This window comes from Oryzias melastigma, linkage group LG7, assembly GCF_002922805.2.
Source record: "Oryzias melastigma strain HK-1 linkage group LG7, ASM292280v2, whole genome shotgun sequence".
In the NCBI taxonomy this organism is placed as follows: Eukaryota; Metazoa; Chordata; class Actinopteri; order Beloniformes; family Adrianichthyidae; genus Oryzias; species Oryzias melastigma.
Genome location: NC_050518.1, coordinates 7255855 through 7276999, shown reverse-complemented (window position 1 = coordinate 7276999; position 21145 = coordinate 7255855). Strand labels below are relative to the sequence as shown.

General features: G+C 38.7%; 1 protein-coding gene across 2 annotated transcripts in view; it reads left to right on the top strand.

Moving 5' to 3' along the window:
• The window catches only part of cpne5a (copine Va), a 91431-nt gene that overhangs the window by 12826 nt on the left and 57460 nt on the right, over window positions 1–21145 (top strand). Inside the window, exons 2-7 of one of the 2 annotated variants that reach the window (XM_024292937.2) lie at window positions 4003–4043; window positions 4852–4898; window positions 13450–13553; window positions 14574–14613; window positions 16927–16941; window positions 17095–17171. In XM_024292937.2, the coding sequence (XP_024148705.1) occupies window positions 4003–4043; window positions 4852–4898; window positions 13450–13553; window positions 14574–14613; window positions 16927–16941; window positions 17095–17171 (324 nt within the window). The remainder of the gene's footprint in view (window positions 1–4002; window positions 4044–4851; window positions 4899–13449; window positions 13554–14573; window positions 14614–16926; window positions 16942–17094; window positions 17172–21145) is intronic. The other variant, XM_024292939.2, reaches the window with a different exon arrangement.

Sequence of the window (21145 nt, the reverse complement as noted above, 5' to 3'; positions counted from 1 at the left end):
TTGCACATCACAAGCTGGAACTTGACTCCTCTGCTGTTCAGCCTGTGTCTTTCTTTTCACCTGCAGAATATTTATTGTTCTTCTTGTTTGCTCCAAAACTCTGAACTCAGTCAGGAAAATATACTATATGAAACATGATTCTGACAAATACAAGACTGAAGTTTATGTTAAAAAGATTCTCAGGTCACAAATCCAACAAAGAAGTACAGGGAGTATGACAGCTAAACAACTACACAAACTGAGTCTAATCTAGAATAGTTCCACTAAGCTTTTGATATTGTTTGGATGTGCCAAAATTTTTTGTCCAGAAGAGAATTAATTGATGCTCAGCTTCAATTTTTAAAGACCCACTCCGATGAAAATTGTGTTTTTGAAGTTTTTAACATGTAATTGTAGCATTCTTCTTGTGATGGAGGAATACTATATAACTGTAACTGATTAAAACTGTATTTTTCTTTGTTTAAATGTTTGTGACTCAGGAGCGGATGAAAAATTGAAAAGCTTGTAGTTGTGACGTACAAACTACAATCAACAATAAACATTTTATCACTTTATCTCGTGAATATTTTTGTTTAATCATTGATTTTTAGAGTAGTCTACAATTGTTAATGTTAAAAATTGATATAAATATGCATAAAATAACAAAGTCAAACAGTCTTTAAAACAGTTTGTTGTGTTAAATTAAAGTGAATACCTAGTTATTTAGTAATCTGTAGTTTGTAGAGAGTAAACAAGGCTTTAGTATAACATAATTTACCCTGAAAACCCCTCTGCTCGCAGGGTCAGGGCCCATGACTGCACAGTCCATTTAATAAAGATTTTTTTCCTCACATTATTTAAAAAGAAAGCACTTGTAGAGCAGTCTAAGTGCACAAGCAAACAAAGAAACTGTTTTTTAAAATTTTTATTTTCAACAATAATGAAGATTTTGAAACTGAAGTCATTTGTTATTTTTGTGTTTTTTTTAGCCAGTATTTGTTTCGTTTCAATAAAACTGTTGTTCCATTAAATCCTACCAATTTGCACAACCCTGCAACATAGTCTTGGTTTATGCTCCATCCACACCCTGAAAATAAGAAATATTTGAAATAGGAGTTTACTTTATGTCATCATTCCTTTTGTTGTTGTGAGTGTGCAGCACAAGAAGCTCCGTCTTTTTTTCTTGCGATGACATTAGATGACACATAAAATTGATGTAAACAAACAGCATTCCTCAGCATCAAAGGAATTCTTCTTGATTTATGTCTTGCTGTTGACAGCCTTAAATAAATGTCTGCAAGCCGCCTAATAAAGATCGACAGAACAAAAAAAAAAAAATGGCATCTCAATATTTTTAACCCTTGTTTGTTTTCGCTGACTCTGGAAAACAAATGAATTATAGCAGTGCTGAAGTTGATCTTATTTCTTAAGGGAATATTTTTAGTGCTTCTCTTTGCCTATAGTCTAAAGTAAAGGGTAGTTAAAGGGCAAAGAAACAGAAATGGAATAAGGTCTTAAACTTCTCTTCTTAAAGCAGACATTCATTTCTGCATCTGAAAAGGGCAGTCCATCCTTCTTCCTATTAGAGACCACGGTCTCAGGATGCTGCCACACCGGGCTTTGTTTCTGTTTTTAGTTCACCTTTTATGACAAGTATTGAATCTAAACTCTAATATAGACCAAGTATCAAATCAGGTTTTAGGTTCACTTGATGGTGAAATCTGGAAAAATGAAGCAATGCATGATTGGAAGGATTAATCAAAAAGTAGAGATGAACCAAATAGAGTAAGTTTAGTGCATTGGTAACTTTTATGTTACAGTACAGGACATACAGGGTATTTAAGTGGTATTTACGTGGTACTTTTTGTGTACTTACTGGGTACTTACATGTACTTTTTAACAGGTCCACTTACATGGTACTTGCTGTGTATTTATAAGGTACAATTTGGTTCATATTTATGAGGTACTTACTGGGTATTTATAATATACCCATGTAATCACCACATTATTACCCAGCACCTACTGAGCTTGCATGTTAATGTGTTTTTTTGTTGTTCTTTTCACATGTAAGAGCAAAGTAAGTACAAATAAAGTACCTTGAATTTACTTCTTCACTTATTGTATGTTTCAAGGTATTAACCATGGATAACAAGACAGTAGGTAAACAAAACAACTATTGAAGTACTGTGAAATAAAGCCCAGAATTTACTATTTACTCAGCCTATGTGTGTTTCATGGTACTCACTGTGCGCAAAAAGATGGGTAATTACATAGTACTTATGTGGTACTTTGCAGTGTTTTTCATGGTAAATACTATTAATGAGAGCAGTACACAGAATTCACCATTTATTGTATGTGACATTTAAATTTTAAGTTATAGGGTGTTATGTGGTGATTACTATTGAAAAGGAGATTGTATTTAAACAAAGACTAGCTCTAAAGTACAAGGGTCATTTCTGTTTACATACTATCTTGTTACACATTTTAAATACCGTAAAACATATACAAAATAAAGACGTAAATTAAAGGTACTTTAATTGAACTTATCTTGTTCTTACATGTAGTAAGTACTACAAAAGACACATTAACACAACATGTAAATACCCAGTGGGTACTGTGTAAAAACTTAAGAGTGTACAGCATAAATACCTAGTTGATATAATTTAAATATTCAGTATTTACCACATAAGAATCAACCAAATAGTACCACATAAATACACAGTAAGTACCATGTAAGTACCCAGTAGGTACAAAAAATACTTTCATAAGTAACTATCCGGTAAAAAAAAGAGCACTATGTAAAAACCACTTGAGGTTTAAAACATTTTAAATGTATGTTTCTGTTTATTTATTTATTTTTTTATTAGTGGTCAGGTTTTCTTTCTTCCTTGTTTTCATGTTTTGTTTTTTTTTTTTTTTGTAAATTTTTAGCCAGATCTTTATCTACAACCCTTTGTTTTGCGAAATTTTACAAGTTTCGTTCAGTTTTTGTTCATGGTCCTATCTTAGTTTAAATGCTATAATCCTCTTTATTCGTGTTCTCCCTAGCCATCACTCTTACAGAGGACACTTGTCAGTATATGATAGTGAAGGAAGAACTATTTTTCTTCTCTTTATGATCAGTGTTTGTTCTGATTGACGTCTCCCCCCAAAGCTGCAGTAACTGCACAACTATTCCAGCTGGTTTAGTTTGTTCTAATATGAAAACAGAACAAAACAAATCAAACATTGTGACATTTTTAGTATTCCCTACCCATTTACCCCAAATTTAATGAACTAGATTTCTTCCTCTCAAGTGCTTCTCAGGAGATCTCTTCACCATAAAGGAAGCAGGAAGCCGTCATCTGCAGGAATATCATGTATTGAAACCCCTTAAACTCTTGCTGCGCCTCGAAATGCATCCATTGAAAGAATTTGTGACCAAGGGAGCCCTGCTGGAGTCCGACTCATCGTAGAAATATGTCTGAGTTGCTACAGGCAAAAAACTAAGCTGTGTCTGGTTGGAGACGGATTTAATGGGCTGTAACAAGGTTTTCCAATACTAAACACTTTTAAAGTACCTCTAACAGCACACAGAGGACGCAGAGGAGGGGAGACTTCTCCAAGTGACTGAAGTCTGCGTGGGCAAACTTTCAAACACCCTCAAGGAAAGGAAGCAAAGACCCAAAACATCACAACATTTGTGCCAAATAAAAGAGGATTTAGTGTGTGCTGGCTGTTCAGTTTTTCTACACTTTTGAACTCAAATTATAGTTCAAGGGCTGTAATTATTTATTCGGTGTCATTAAAATATACATCAATAAGAAAATTAATTTAGTATCTATCATTTTGTGTGTATAAATGCATTTTCTAACCTCTGCCTCTATGCTTATTGCATTACACTTACAGATGAAACATCAAGGATATCTTGATTTAAATATTTTTTTTATTATTATATTGCAGTAAAAAGTAAATCTGCAATTATAGATTTATTAGAAAATAAAATCTTTGGTTCTGATGCATCCTTTTTTTCCTGTTTTATAGGAACCTTCTGGACAGAGACACTTTCTCCAAATCGGATCCCAGTGAGTTTCAAGTTTTTCACAATAAAACCACCTCCTGTTTTTGCTGCAGGAATTACTAAAGCTCGCAATGTGTTTTTTTTTTTTTCTTCATTAAACTTCCTCTGCTTTTATTTCTGCTGAGCTCAACTTTGATTCAGTTTACTCTGCTGTTTTAAAGTGTTTCTTCAATAAATGCATATCATTTGCACAGTAATGTGACAACCTTTCCTCGCTGCGAGGTAAAGTACCATAATGCATGCAGGATATAAACACCATCCCTTGAATACAAATGGCTGTATTCTGGTAGGAGACTCTGGGAAATGCCATAAAGGCTTTTTTTTCTTGGTTATAGTCCCTCTTGAATAGAGAATGGAAGTGCCATTTCAGATATAAAAAAGAGGATTCACGCCTTTTGTATAAATCAGCTAAGGGAAAATATCAAATTCATCCTCTTTTATGTGTCTGAAGCTGAGCCTCAGGTTGTATGACAGGTCACATCACCTTCAATCATATCAGCTTAAGCTGTGAAATCAAACAGGAATCAGGAGAAACAGATCATTAAGAAGTTGTGGGATTTTTGTGGCTTACAGTAGATTGTGCCGCAGGAGCCTTCTGTCTTTTTTTTTTTTAGAGCTTTGTTCTGTGCATGTGGTTGTCATTCTGTGGATCATCATGCTTGGCATTTTATTCTGCAGGGTGTGAACGGATAATTAATGATGGATGTTAGCAGAGAAAGAACAAAGCAAACATCTTTTGTGGGTGCAGGATAGTTGATTGAAATTGTTCGGTGACAGTGTGTTCTCCTCTGCTTTTCCTCCTCGCATCTCAGTGGTTGTGCTTTACACCCAGGGTGTGGAATCCAAACAGTGGAGAGAGGTAAGAGATTCCCTCTGTCATCCCGTTTCAGTCTCTTACTTTCACAAAACCCCGTTCACTCAGTCACAGGTAAATATTATTTCCCAGTCATTTGTACCCCATTGATCCTGCGATCAGCTCTGCTTTAGCTGTGATTGACTGACTGATTAAGGTGGGACTTCTGCGCCAGAGTCCCCTCTGGCTGTTGGAATTAGTGCTTTAATTAGAACATCGAGGCCACAAATGCTGGCAGAAGTTGAAGCGTTCCTGAGGTCCTTGTGGAATGTTTAAGTGCGCTTGCAATCCGAATGAACGGAAAAAACTGAAAAACGCCAACTTGAATTACATCCACCGTCATATTACACCCCCCACACACACACCCTCTCTGCCTCTTTCGTCTCATCTAAAGCAACTCAAATGTTCTTTGTGATCGTGATCAAACCATTACAGATTTAAAAGATGCTTTCATGGTCGCAGCAGTTCGCTTGACTCGTGACACCCATTTTGATGCCGTCTTTTTTTGCTGTTATTACGTAAGATTTAGAAAGAATTCAGTCACCCGCTATATTTATAACACAACATTGAACTGTTTTATGTAGTTTTTCTATTTTCTATTTCAACAGTAAAATGATGGGCCCATTGAGCCACACTATAACAAAACATTTTGACTTATGTAAATTGTTGCCAAAAGCTGGAAGTAAAAAGTAGAGCTATTATGAAGTTGGTTGTTCACATCTCTCAATCTAAAAATGTGTTTTAATAAGCTATGAATTATGTAAAAGCAAAACAGAGAATTTGAAGACCAAGTTGGAAAAGATAAATAGAGCCCAAAATGATATCAGTAGTGTTTCTGCTATGTGTTGTTCATTCTTCTGTTAGCTTTAAGTTTTAACACATTACGCAAAGATCCAATAGAATTCAATTCAATTTCATTTATATAGTCCAATATTACAACACCGTTCTCTCAACCGACGTCGCACTGGTAATTGTCCAAAAGCATAAAATCAGTCATAAAATATAAGCAGATGATTTGATCAATTAAACTAAACAGACTAAACTAAACTGGGTACCCCTGCTCTTAGAAAACTGGGTAAATGGGGGAAAGGTGGGGGCGCAAGACGAGCCAGAGGCGAGGTCCACTGCCAAGGACAGGACCACAGACCATCTTTCATCCAGATGGAACAGGGGGTCATGTGAGGGGGAGAATCGAGCCAGAGGCCAGGTTCCCAGCCAAGACCAAGACCTCCCAGTGGCATGGAGAACTAAATGAAAAATGAATGATAAAGAATAGTGGAGATACGAAAAATTACTTGAGGAAAATTTCATTTTATTTAGGGGTTTTTTTCTGGAGTTAAAAATACAAGTCATCCATTTCCATCTAAAGCTATGTTCACACTGTCATTGGCAACACACTTTCAAGTGATCACTTCTAGTAAAAATTCCAAGTAAATGTGGGTTTTGGGCTTCCCCGTTCAAAACTTTCTTGTTTTAAGTCTTTAACAAATGTTTTCAGGCTCTAAGTGCAAAAGTCACAACCATTTAGCATGTGTCAACAGTTAAACCAGGTAGATCTTTGACCAATCGGACTCAGATTTGGTAGTGATGTTTGGATGGTTTCCTTTGTAATTAACAGAAGTGCCAACCGTTTAAAAATTGATCATGAAGGAGAAATTAATAACTGTGCTTGGTGCAAAGACACAATAGAGAAAATAAATCAATAGAATAGAGCTGTGAAAGAAAAGTCTGAAGCAAGATGTGAGATTTGCACCAATTTTATTTAAGCCTCTTCCAACCTTAGCATCCTTGTAGCAACACAATTGTTGTCCCTTTTCTGAATGTGTCCAAATCTTCTCAATCTGCTTCCCAAAATGTATCTCCAAAACATCTAACATGATCTGTTCTTCTGATGGATACATTCCTGATTCTTTTCATCCTCACCACTCCCCAAGAGAGAATCAACATATTCTGTTCTGTTACCTCCAGCTATGTCTCTAAACCAAAAACATGGCCGCTCTCACTGCAGTGTTCTACACCTTGCTTTTCGTTCTTGCTGACACTCTTGTCACACATCACACCTGAAACCTCCTTCCACTGGTTCCAACTTGCTTTCACATGCCTCTTCACCTTTTTCCCAAACTTTCCCTTCTTCTGGACTAAAACTATAAAGTCCTCCACCTTCTTTACCTCTGCTCCCTGTAACCTCACCATTCCACTTGAGACTCTCTCATTCACACTCAGATGTTGTGTCTTGCTGTGGCTGACCTTCATTCCTCTCCCTATCTCTAGATCAGGGTGTTCAAAGTCAGTCCTCGAGGGCCGGTGTCCAACATGTTTTCCAACCAATCTGCTATTCAAGCTCCTTATTGGCAAAACACAGTTGATCCAGGTAATCAGCAGCTGATAAGGCAGGGTTTCTGGAAAACCAGCAGGAGGCCGGGCCTCGAGGATTGACTTTGGACACTCCTAAGGTATTCTCTCATTCTCTAAGATCTTGTCAAACAGTTCAGCCAGAAACTCTATTGACAACTCTCCTACGGTTCTACAGGGATGTAGAATCGTAGGACAATCTACCGTTCTTCTTCACCACCTTCTCCACTTCATCCTTACTGAACTTTGCTTCTTCTCTCTAATGTGTTCCTCGGTCATCAGCTCTCCAAAGTTCTCCTTCCATCCCTCCATCACACCCGTGGCAGTCAACACATTCCTATTCCTGTCCTCGATCATCCTAACCTGCTGCACATCCTTCCATTTCTGTTTCTCTGCCAACCTGCACAGATCCACATAAGTCCTCTTTGTTTGGCCTTTGTCCCCTCCACCTTCACTTTGTCCCTTATTTCCCCAGGATTTAGAGCATAGTCACATACAGTAGGTCAAAAAATGAAAAACAAACAAACAAAAAAAACCTTGTGACCCAGAAGAAACAGAAACAACAGTTACATGTGAGTAAAATGAAGAAATATTGTGGTAAAACAGCAGCCGGGATCCCCACAGAGCCAAAAATACCAGATGAGTCAGTTTGCTGAATGTTTGAAGAAGCAGCGCGGCCCCCAGGAGCAGAGAGTGAGTGATACGTCAGAAACCATTCTTCAGTCCCAAGCATAGCTGCCTGTTAAAAAAAATATGTTTATCAATGGTTGTGCAAACCTTGGTCTGTAAAGTACTGAAGAATGGAACCTAACATTCAAAATGTGCTAAGAGGTGAAAAATGAGAAATCTAAAGGCTCCAGTTCTCACAATGTTCACCAGCTCCTCTTAAAACTGCAGCATGGCAAACCAAATCCAGAAACATTTAGTCTGAGAAGTGTGCTCACTTGTTATGTAACGAAACTCATGCATTTTTCAGACGTTGGGAATGGACTCTTAGGACTGTGTTCATGCAGTTTAACAGTCTGCTTTAGTAAATCTGCCCACTCCACTAAAAACAATGAAACATTCTCAACATTTCTCAAATTTTAACTCAATAAGTAAACTATAAAGGAACATACTACCTTGTTTATTTGTGGTGTGTGGATTTATACATTTGTGATTTAAAAAATAAATGTGTTGCTGTAGCTCAGAAAGAATTTATAAGAGTCAACACGACTGATAAATTATCCATGAGTGCCTAAAACTATAAAGACATAGAGGTGTTCATTTATTCAATTCCAATAGAGTTGCTGTATTTTTTAGAGTGATGTACAAACGTGCTGACTGAGATTCCTGTGCTACAAACTGCATGCTGGGAAGAAAATGCTTGCTTTCTCTTTTATTAACAAGCTACTGAACCAAAACACATGAAGACTCTGAAGCAGCAGTGCTGACAGGTGATGGGTCAGCTGTCAGTGTGTTAAGACAGATCAATCAGTGTCAAGTTTAGCTATAGAAACATATAGAATAAAGATGAGTGTGCGATGTAGATACAGAGGAGTGCATAAAGGACAGTTTGAGACTGGATGAAAGTAATCTAGTATGTAGAATGTAAGTATAATTTTATGTTAGAGTCTGGAAAATTAGTCTGAAAAAGAAAATCAGCTTTTTTTTTATAGACTCCCAGCAATAAATTGTTTTAGGTGTTTCAACATTTTTTTGCAGCACTTTTCTCATGTTGGAGACTTTTATAAAGATAATTAAGCTTAAAATTGCCTTTCTGAGCATCTCTTTATTTAAATCACTGTGAATCAAAAGCAAAAAAAAAAAAAAAAAAAAAGAGGTTTGAAAATGTGACCACAAGCTTTCTGCTCCACTCCACTCCGATGCATCCTCTTTACAGACGACCAGATCCATGCACGTCTTTGTTTTTTGAGTCAGATAGCTCCATTATTGCTCGCCATTTTTGCTATTTTGTGAGGGGTTGTGAGTGTAACCACCTCAGCTTTAGTACAGGGCTGGTTCAGGACGATTCTCTGCATTTTGCCTGTTTTTGTTCAACAGGACAGCCAGGTTGTCTTTAATTCTGTGTTTTATTCTGTGTAACATTAACAATTTGAGGGTCAGATTGGAAAACCTCCTGTTACACATGCAGCACCCTACAAAAAGTAAAAAGCCTCTTTAACACACAGATTAGCTAACTTAAAATGTATTAAAGTAACAAAGAAACACTTAAATCACATGCAACTCAATATTATTTCCCAATGAGACATTGGTCACAAAGGAAAATAAGTAATAATATAGAGTGCTGCAAAATGCGACCTACCTCCTCGGGCGTGTCTGTGTCACAATTAATAAAGTTTTGTTGCAACACAATTAATACAGACGCTTAACAATAGGGGGCACCCAAGAGACCATTAAAGATAATGACAACCTCTTTTGCAAGTGGTTTCTCATTTATTCTGTTACATAAGCTAGCAGGAGAGAGTGTAAGCAAAGGGTTGATGGGAAATGAGTGGAGGCTTACTTCCCACCTACAGCTCACAGGTGAATTTCTGATGAACTGTGCAGAATCTGTCCTCAAAAACGACACAGGTTTTTTGATGTTGCCAAACAATTACATAGCCGTTAAAAAAAAAAAAAAAATGCTTTTTATAATAGATTAGAAGATGCTTGGGGTGGGACTTTAAGGCATTATTTACAACTTCTCAAGTCACAAACCAAACAAAACAACCAGCAGTGACAGCAGGAGAAGGAAGGTTCAGTTTTAGCTTTTAAATTAATTTACAGATTGAGATGCAGACAGGCTTCAAGCAGCATTATCAGACTAAACTCACATCTGTCAGCTCTGGTTGCTGTGCCCCACCTCAACAAGAGAAAGAGTCGGTGAAGCCTAAACGTCTCTGTGGTGTCTTCAGTGCCGATGATGGCCGCCTAAGCGATGGAGTCAAGCTGTGGAGCACTGATAAAGCTAAGCGCCTCTTCTGCCGCTCTGTCTGGTAATGTGCTCTGGTTGTCCTGGGAGTGGATATGGCTGGTTGAAGTGCCCTTCACTGTGCCACCAACGGTTTTAATCCATTCACTCTTTTACGGATCAAACTCGCCCTCTGTCTCTTTGTCTCTCTATTGTACAAAAAAGATTTAGGCAAATGTTATGGACGCATTAGGTTCTCTGCTCCAACTCCTCTATGGAAGTACATGCTTATATTTATCAAAAACAAAAAAACATTTTCAATAAAAAGTTTAAAATTCTATTGAGTAATTGACACCTCCTTTCACTCCTTCACCTGAGCAGCTGACAGCATCTAAACTCTAGATTCACAGAAAGCCTGAAGAGTTTCCTCCTCAAACTCATGGACTGTAATCTTTTACTGAGATGCATTTTCCAGCACTCCAGCTCACACTTTTTCTTGTTAGTGTTATCAAAAGGGGACGGAGCGCAGACCCACTGTGCCCAGATCTTTGTTAAGATATCTTTCATTGGCAGTTATTTGTATTCCCCTGCTTCCTCGGCTTTACAGCTCAGCCATTTACTTGCCAAGGTAGGAGGTATGGAGGGAGAGGAGGGCTGTGCTTTCCTTGCATGGCTGAGCAGTGCTCCGGTGATAATTTCAGCCTTTGCTAAGGCCTGGAACAAAAGGGAATTTGCTACAGACCCCCCGCTGGAACACTCAGCATCTCCCCTTAAAAATAGGCTCCGGTTTCCACGGGAGATTTCACCTCTTTGGCTTCAGCTGGAATCAGGACCTCTCAATCTCTGACAGCAGAGTTGATTAAATTGATTGGGACGCTGATACGTGATCCACACATTAGAGAGATATTTATATTACTGTATATCAGTTTGTGAATTTGCAATTCTCAAACTTTATCTCCCAGAAAGCCATCTCATTGCTATCATTATTACTCTATTTGTGATAACTTTTTAATATAGAATGTTTTATTTATGAGGCTTAACATCAACTCTAAAACTTTGAATTATTCATTTTATTACAAATAAGGCTTCTTTTTCTGAACAACAATGTGGAAATTTTAATGTAACAAAATGATTTATTTAGTCCGTCCATGAGCAACCTCACGACATATTCTTGATCTCAGTGGGAGAAGTTTACAGTTTTCTATTTGCTTTTCTCTCATTATTTTCCAGAGTCTATTTGGAAGTGTCAGGCAGAAAGACTGTGGTGTGAACGCAGTGTCAATTAAATCAAACTTAGAAAATGAGCTCACTAAAATCGGTGTCTGCAGTCATATTCTTTATGACAGCTACCATCAGTTTGGGTCAGAGAAGGTGGAGAACACTTAATAAAATGTAATCTCAGCAGATTCCACGAACGCACGCAGCTGTCTGCTGATGATCAACAGGATGGAGCCGCGCTTTGCACACCAATGACTCTGTCGTGTGTCGACTGAAGTGCAAATCTCACCAACAAATCACTCAACACAAAAACATATTAAAGATCTCCACAACAATTGAGAAAAAAACTTTACATTTTAGAAATCCTTGAAAACTACAGACACCAAAACACAGTTTAAACAATGAAATAAAATGACAATTTCAGAAAACAAGGGCAATTTCCAGAATAGATAACACAAAAAAAACAGAAAAGGCAGGGACTATGGGACGTCACTGATTGCTGATTACTGATAGACGATGATGAGTTTTTTCAAATACTTATTTAATGTCCGGATACTTAGTACATCCAGTATCACTTCATACTAAATAGCTTTTGGTTGAAATAGTGAAAAATCATCCAATCAGTGATGTCCCATAGTACCTATACATTTTCCAGTTTCTTTTTTAACATTTCATTTCCCATGTTCCAAAAGCCAAGTTCCATGACCGTGTAAGGGTTCTGTGGCTTTGTTTGGTTTGTGTTTTGGTCATGTTCTGAGTAGTCAGTCACAGCAGTTCCAGGTTAATCATTGTTCACAGCTGTCTTCATTTAAGTCAATTGCCCTCAACCTATTTAAGCTTTTGCTTTGTCAGGTTATCTGTTCTGATCTGCCACTGTTTTGGTTCTACGTGGTTTTAGCCACGGTTCAGGTAATCAAATATTTCAAATTAGTGTCACAAAGCCCGGTCTCCTGCGTTTGGGTCGTACACCGCCACTTCCTGACAGACCGGGGTTTGGGCAGTTGAGGTACTCTCCTTTGACTGCCCCCAAACCACATTGCTCCGGCCCCCTCCTGCAGCTGGAGAGCAAACTCATGTTAATCCCTTGTGCTTGACCCAACCAGGGCCCGTGGGAGGAGGCCTGGCTCCAGGGTGGGGCCCTGGTGATGCCAATATGGGCGACATAACGGAATCTTAGATTCCACTTCTTATAAAGGGGGGACCACGGGAAGACCCAGGCCAGCAGAGAGAGCCTGGGAATGTCCTGGGGTCTCGATAGATAAGCTGGAGGAAGTAGCGGGGAGAGGGAAGTCTATCTTTGGTCAGACTGCTGCCCCCACGACCCGGTCCCAGATGAGTGGAGGATGATGGATGGATGGATGGATGTGCATTTCCTTTTAATGTTAAGAAAAAAATATTTTTAATTTACGGACATTGAAGATTCATTTGTAATACTCAAATGTCATGCTCCAGTCAGGGATGTCCCATTGTTCCTACCTACCAGTTTCTTGTGTTTTGTTTTTTAATATTGGGTTTGCAGGTTTGTTTCTTATGGCTTTATGTCTTCATCTTTGCCTTCTTAGAGTAACACTAGAGACATAAATGTCTTTAGAGTTCTTATCTTACTATTGGTGTGCTTTCAATTTAGACTTCTGGGTATACTTCACTTAATAAATGTAAAGATTTCAGACAATACAAATGTTTTTGTTCAAAATCTGCATATTCTCATAAAAAATTTACCCAGGAAAACATTTAAAGGAAAAGCTATTGATTGTGACTGATCAAAATCCAAAAGTGTGATTAATTTGATTAATTTTTGATAGCATTAAATAAAAATAAATGTTCCATTTGTACAGTTTTATGTGTGATTTCATGTTGTGATTATTCACAGATAAGTGGTTGGCAAATACTGTGACTAAAAATTAATTGCAATCAATGTTTTTCCAAGGTTCTGATTAATTTGTTAAATTTTTTATCGATTTCCGGCCCTACTTTTTCTCAATTGTTGTGATCTTTATTATATTTTTGCCATGAGTTATTTGTAGGTGTGATTTGCACTGAAAGCTCTGTGCTAACACCTTTTTTTGTCTTTCCCTTCTCTTGGTTGTGATCCAGTTTGGCAGGACGGAGGTGATAAAAAACACACTGAATCCAGACTTTGTCAGGAAGTACATCCTGGACTACTTCTTTGAGGAGAAGCAGAACCTGCGCTTTGACGTGTGAGTTATTCTGTTTGATCTAAGTCCCCGAGGACACAGACTGAGGTGTGTGTGTGTATCAGAAGAACTGCCCTCTTCTAGTCTTCCAATTTGTTTTTTTCTCTTACTTTAGGTGACTTTTTCATCCGTCTCCCGTGTCCCCCTTCTGTCTTTTCATCCCTGCTCCTGCCTTTCATTTTCTTTCTGTTTGCCTTTTTTCCCCCCATTTCCTCCTCCTTGTAAGTGGCTCATATCTCTCCTGAGGAATTATTCATTGGCGCTGTGTGTCAGAAGTCATTTATATTAGGAAGGGGGAAGTGGTATAAGTGGTAGAAATATTTCATATCAATGTTTTATCCTTAATCTGCTGCAAAGCAAATGTCTGAAATGCAGTTCCATGAGACCCCTGTTCCACCTTTCTAAGCTGAAAAAGGCCAGACAAGGGAGGGGGTCAGGAAGGTGCACCCTCAATTCAATTTCTCCCTGCACAAACTCAGTGTAATTCTCTAGACTTCACATCTTCTACTAGGTGGAAAGAAAAATCTATACCCCTCAAGCATGAAGTCTCCGGTGGACTTAGCAGGTGCATCCAGAGCTGAGGTGGAGGTCTCGGAGGGTTTTTAGACTCTTAATGAATTCATTCAACGAGCTTTTATGATGCAACACCGGAACAGGAAAGGAGAGCGCGGATCCCCTCGCAATTAGTGTTACTCATTTACATCTTTATTTTATCACAGAGTTGGGAGCCTGGGTACGCTCAGGTTTAATTACTTTTACATCAAGTTTGTCTTCTCAAAACTTTGTCTTGCAGGGATGAGCAGTTTCAAAATGCCCCCCCTGGTACTGTGTCAAAATTGCATCCATAAACTATAGAATAATTTACTTGGCTAACTGTCAGATTACTGCTGACCCATTTTTCACTGAGCCCCTCCTATTTGCCCCTCTGAGGTAATATCACCTCTCAGACAATTTCCTTTAGTGAGGATATTTGTGGCGTGCTCGTTTTTATTGCCCACACATCAGCCTCTTTTGTGATTTCAGGTATGATATTGATTCTAAAAGTCCAGATCTGGGAAAACATGTAAGTAAACACCTTTTTTCTTAAATTATTTTTATTTTATTTTATGCAGATGAGAGTTCAGCTTAATCTTTGAAATATCAGTGCATGCCTCTGGTGTTTCGGTTCTATGCAAATCAAAGTTTGTAGCATGGAGTTGCTTTAACATCATTTCAAGGAATGAGTTAATTAAACTTCATCTGACAAAATCTGAGTTTTTCTTTAGCAGCGATGGGCTTTTTTAGGGAGTCCTTACTGCCCCCGAGTAATGGTAATCAAGGTTTGATTTGCATATGCTTTACCCTCACTATCAAAGCTATTCAGCATATTTCCCTGTGTGGTATGTAATTTTAAATTTTTATTCCCAAGACCTGATACAGTTTGGATGTATTTTTTTCACTATGGCTTTCTGTTTCAACAAAAATGCTGCTTCATTGTAAAGTAGGGGTGTAACGATGAATTGATTGAAATTCCTTCGCTCCAACCAGATTGATCTGTCTGAGCCAAAATGTCATTCAAATCTACTTTTATCACTATAAAGGGAATAAATCCATTAAAATCAATATTGGAAAATTATGTTTTATAGAGGCACTGTAGGTGTATTTTACTATAACAGAGTGGACAACACATACGCGTTGGGAGCAAAAGAAATGATCACGCCATCATTATCCCGGGCTCACACTGCATCCAGTCCGGCTCCGGTGCAGACGCTGGAGTCTTTACGTAACTAGAAAAGAGCGAGAGGCACTGAAGAGGCACTTCATCCAGTCCGGTCCGGCCTCTCTGGCGCTCCAAATCCATTTTGTTAGCACTTTTATGTGAAGTTGGGGCTATTAACGACCTAAACCTGAAATCATGCAAGCGACGGTAAAGTGTTTCTGGAACATTTTTGCATTGTAAGACCTATTTTTCGCCATACTCGCTGTTTAGTAAACATTGCGTCATTGTGACAACCAACCCCGGTCTCCCCTACTTGTTACACATTTTACAGTCAAATATGTACATTTAAGTCTATATAAGACAAAAGTATTCATTAAAGATCCGTGCTTACCAGTTGTATGAAGATGAGTCACGCAGAAAAAGAAGTGTTGACAATATAACTCACAATCATGGCAGAATTAGGGTTTATTTACTAGTACTTCCAATGTAAATATCTGCATGTGTATAGAATAATTTAATTCCAATTCAAGTATTGATACATACAGTTTTATGGTATTTATTTTAAGCTTAAAGCAATTTATTTACTTATATTTTTCTAAGTATTTGTAGAATTTTGTATTGTACATAGTATCGTAAATTGTGTCACCTGTTTCTTCTCTCACATGTACTGGAACCTGAGTTCCAATCTTATGCCAGTGACATTTATTTGTACACTGGTTTGACAAAATAAATCCTTGAAGCATTAAATGGCGTTATTGTGTGAACCGGCGAGAGTTCCGTGTCTCGTTAGGTCGGCAGCAGAGCCTGTGAGTCATCTGCCATAGCTAGACGGCTTCGGCGTCCACACCAGAGGCAAACTGGATGTCTTATGAGGTTACAGTCCAATGTGTGGAAACACTTAGAATTTTGCAGAGACGTGACCACACAGTTACCAATAATTCTTGTTTTTTTTGTTCACATATTTAATTTACATTGATTATATTGCAAGAAATACAATGAATCTGAAAAACTTCCCCTCCACTGTTCAGTAGCAGGTATTTCTCTCTGAGTCACACTGGTTGAATTTTTGGCTAAGATATCCTGGATTGATTTTAGTTCAGTGAATCGGAACGTTCAAAAACAACCAGTATCGACTATGACTCATATCGTCATCCAGAGGTTATGATATGAATTGAATCGTTAAAGTGAATCGTCACACCCCTACTGTAAAGCATACATCCCTAAAAACGTCTCATCAACGAGGATGTATGCTTCAGTTCTGCTGAAAGCTTTGATTACTGAAAAGTGTGGGTCTAATTTACTGACTTGGTTTGCATATGACCAAATCTTATTTGATGTCATTTGTTGCCTGTTATCCTCATTTTGTGTTGCTTGTTAATTCAATTGTGTCTTTGCATTGTGCTTTGATTGTGTTCCTGCTTCTGCCTCCATCACGTTTGCTCTCTTGCACATTTTGACTTTTTTTCCTCCTCTGAGACTGCCACTCTGCCGTTCCTTCTGTGTGAATCTGCGCTTTCACAAATCCACTTTTGTCCGTCTTTCTTTCTCATGGGTGATGACAGTCTGGTATTTGAGTCAAGTGTCTTTTGTTCCATGATATGCTCTGTTGTGTCACTGCTGCTGCCTGGTCTTTCTCTGCCTTCTTTTCTCTCTCTTCCTTCTCCTCCTTCCTGGAAGCCCACCGACTTGAACGTACGTGCTTGCCTCAGACGTCATAATATATAACTGTACAATGCATATACCGGTGTTGAAGTCCTCACTGACTCACCTTGTTGCCCTCCTGTGATCCACTTGAATGGCCCTGTCTTCTCTCCATCCTACTTTATGCCCTCCTTCCCATGGCAGGACTTCCTGGGTCAGGTTTACTGCACTCTGGGAGAGATTGTGGGCTCACCTGCCAGTCGTTTGGAGAAACCGCTCGGGTGGGTCTCTGCTTTTCTTTTTCCACCTGCCCTGCAGCATTTTTCTGTTCAGGTATTAGTCACATCTACCCTTATGGGTGGATATAAGGTGGCTACATGTAAAAAAATGGGCAAATCTGTGCGGCGCGCACAGGTGAAAGACAAAAACATTCATGCACATTTTTCCTATGGGCATGCTGCGGGCATCAGGTTGTGGTGAACACTTAAGACTGATGTAAGGGGGAAGTAGGTGAGGCGTAGGCTTCTGGTGCAGATTTTTCCTTTTTTTCAACCCCCTGAATCCTGTTTAATGCGCAGGAAGGCCATTAGTGCTATTAAAGTATTGAGTTTGCACACAACCTGGTTGTTAAAAATGAGGATATTAGACATTCGGAGCATAATTTGTGTGGACATGTTGTGTTTCACACCCTGTGCGTGCAGCATTGTGTACAGTTAGGGAGTTACCTTACTAATGACTAGAGTGCTGCGGTGAAGGCATCGTGCAACAGCATCACCCATACGTCATAAGTGAGTCCAGCTTACATTATCCTTACATTATACCACGACAAAAGTGCGTTCCATGCTCGGATCAATACTCCATCTACCTTACATGTTGATCGAGTCACTGATCGAGTCACTGAACATGTCACGTGCCCAAAGCTGAGTTGCTGATTGGCTGGCGCAATGCGACGACCTCACCAAAGTTCAGATGTTTGAATTCTTGCCACACCACTCAAATCGTGCTGCTGCCAAACCGACGCCAAACTCCGAACACTCGAATCGCACTGCAGGACCCCAGAACACGTCTGTGTCTTTCATTTAAAATGGCAACTAGACGCTTCTGACATGTGAAGTGCGCTCAGTGTGAACGCAGTGTTAGCTCCTGTGCGAAGAAGGAAAGTCAAGCGGAAAACAAACAGATTCAAGTTTGCAAGTACAATTTTCTGATATCATCAAAGGATAAAAAAAATCCATTCATTTTCGTGAAGATGAGATCACGAGGAGCATGTCTTCCTCTGCAGTTGTACATATTGGACATTACTTTGCAAGATTAGGTCCAGATGCTTGAACGGGAGTTGGCAATTGAACATGACCAAAGACTCTCAATTCATACACAGAGAATATATTGAAGTCAGCGCAGGACACACAGCGCTATAAGCTGTACATTGATGTAAATTGGGAGTTATGATACCTTGAAGCTACAAACCTGTGGGTGGCTGGACGTGTTGTGTCTGTTTTGAGAATGTGGAGAAGGGTTTGATGAGCTAAAGAGCACAGAGCTTTTGTATTTCTTGCTGTGAGAACAGCATGACTTTGGTGTTGACCATGAACTCTGCCAAGGACTTGTGGTCTTGATTATAGAGCTCAGGGTTTCTCAGTGTGGAATATGAATGAAAGGGAGGCCGTGCTCACCAGCATGCAGGAAAGTAGACTTTAAAGGAAGCCAGCATTATCAGCTGTGCCAAGCAGACAAGATGGTAAACAGTATCGATTCTGCAGCTTCAGCAAGCCACCTTGATTCCTGCTAAGAGCATCAAGGCTATTTTTTTCTTTGAATTTCGCACCACATAGTACAAAAAGTCAAATTTGATATTAACTTTTTGAAGAAAAAAGTGCAATTTTATTTTGCACTTATGTAGCTGATTAATTTCATTTTAAAATACACTTTCATTCAAATTTGCCTGCAGTAATAATCAGTTTTCTCCTCACACTGTGAGACAGACAATAACCCATGGACTGTTTAACAGCCCCTTGCTCTTTTTCTTTGTCATGCATCTTTTCTTTGACAGTGTCTCTCTGCATGTAACTTTGAGCAGCGCTTTGCAGAGACTGAGGAAATCTGTTAGTCATGCTTAAATACGCTTTCCAAAGGCACACTGCATCAAATGACCTGCTTAAAAGGCACATCAGTGCCCGTTTCACTCTTTTCAGCAGCTCATCTTTCATTTATTCCTCTTTCTTCTATCCACCCGATTTATTTTTTATTTTTTTTTAGCTTGACCTCTTTTCTCCTCACTGTACTCCATGGTACGCTGAACCTCCTTCTCTGTGTCTTTCATGGTGTCCATCGGGGTTGCACAGTGTGTCGGGTTGATGTCAACACTGAAATCAGATCAAATCTAAAAGTCTTTGGATCATGCAATGCTTCTCTTATTACGTGACTCAAATACAGATCGAGACGTTTTATTTTCTGCAGCTGATAACAAAAAAGCTCTTTTAAAAGCAACCTAATGGAAACAAATGCAGCCTTACTGTAGAATTCCACAGGAGGTGGTTTAGTAACAGCCTCAACACAAACAACAGAACTGGCTGTCACTGCCAGAATTAATTTGATGCATAAGTTCACTGCCCCATTTTATTTCCAAATCAACACAATTTGAATAATTCATTTTTCCAATTTACATTCTTAAACTAATTTGCTTGGTTATGAAAAACTGTTTTCATCAAACGAATAATTTAAATTGATAATTTTCCATGAGTGAAATTACAAATACTTACAAAAAATGTATAGTTTTAAAAGAATAGAATAAAATATTTTTTTCCTTAAAAAAAGTATTAAAAGTATTACATTTTCCAAGTGAAACCTAAATGTCAAAATTATTTGGGTTTGCGTAGAAAAACATATAATTTGATTAGTAAAATCCTGTGTATGGTAATCATTTCACCAAAAATGTAACTGAAAAGTTAATTTAAGTTTAAAATAAATTGTCTTTAATGCTTTCTAGCTGAGCTGTAATTATGCAGACATCGGGTACAGTAACCTCATTCTAGGGGTGTATTCCAACTGAACACGTCTTTATACACCCAAGGGTATTCTGGTCCGGAACCAGAACCACTCTCTGACCTATCCTTTGAGGTGGATACGGTTTATTCCAATCGGACTGAGCTCTGGTTAGCTCTGAGTTTTCCCAGTCTGAATATTCTCTGTGCTCAGAACAACTGAACCAAAAGGGCCACCGTAGCTGGTCATTACAGGATATAAACAGGAGCCACAAACAAACATGGAGCAGTGGAGCAAAAGCAACTCATTAAAACGTGTTTGGATGAATGCTGGCTCATTAAAACAACTTTTAATGTGTTACACTTTGTTTTTCCTACAATCTATAGGTCATTAATACTTATCAGTGAAACTTCAGAGCCAGTGCCTCCTCAGTAAGCGCCTTGCAGCATGTCTCTACTGTACCAAAGTAGCAGTAAAAGTGTTGAACCTGATCTTCATACAGAGATTAAAATGGATGCACCTCCATGATTGTTGCTTTGGCCCGCTCTCTTTTCCTGGCCAATGACAGAAGAGATCTTTAGTCACATGGTTTTGTTTACAGGCTTTAGTTCGAAACAGAAATCTGTGGTAGACGCCGGTCTGAATACAGACCAAATACAAGGTTTAGGACTCAACACGGATCAAATTAAGCAGACTCAGCCTGGACCAAAAGACTTTTCCAGTCTGAATACACCCTGAATGAAGCTACATTTATTCATGTTTTTGTGCTCTCCATGTGACTATTTCAAAACAACACAGTGCAGCATTTTAAAATGTCTCATCTGTGCTCGGATTACATTTCTCCAAGAGGAACTGGCTGCAGACACCAACATCTAGAACCGCACGTCCTCATCCAAAACGGGAAGTGCCCCCACATCGCTCAAAAAATATTGGCGACCCTAATAGTTACTGTTTTTCCTGTCTTAAGCTTTAATAAAAGTTTTTCTATAATTCTAAACACTTTTGGGTTAATGCAGGAGTGTCCAAATCCAAGCCTTCTGTTGATATTTCAGAATTTCTGCGTCATCTGCTCCTGATTATCTGGATCAGATGTGTTTAGCTAATAAATCGCTTCAATGAAAGGTTGGTTGAAAAACTAGTAGGACACCGGCCCTCGGGGCCCGGATTTAGACCCCCCTGAGTTAAGGCCTAACCTACGGTTAGGGTAAGTTGAATCGTTTTTGATTTCAGCCATTAAAGTCAGGGGTCATTTTTTCTGTCTCCAGGTCCCTTT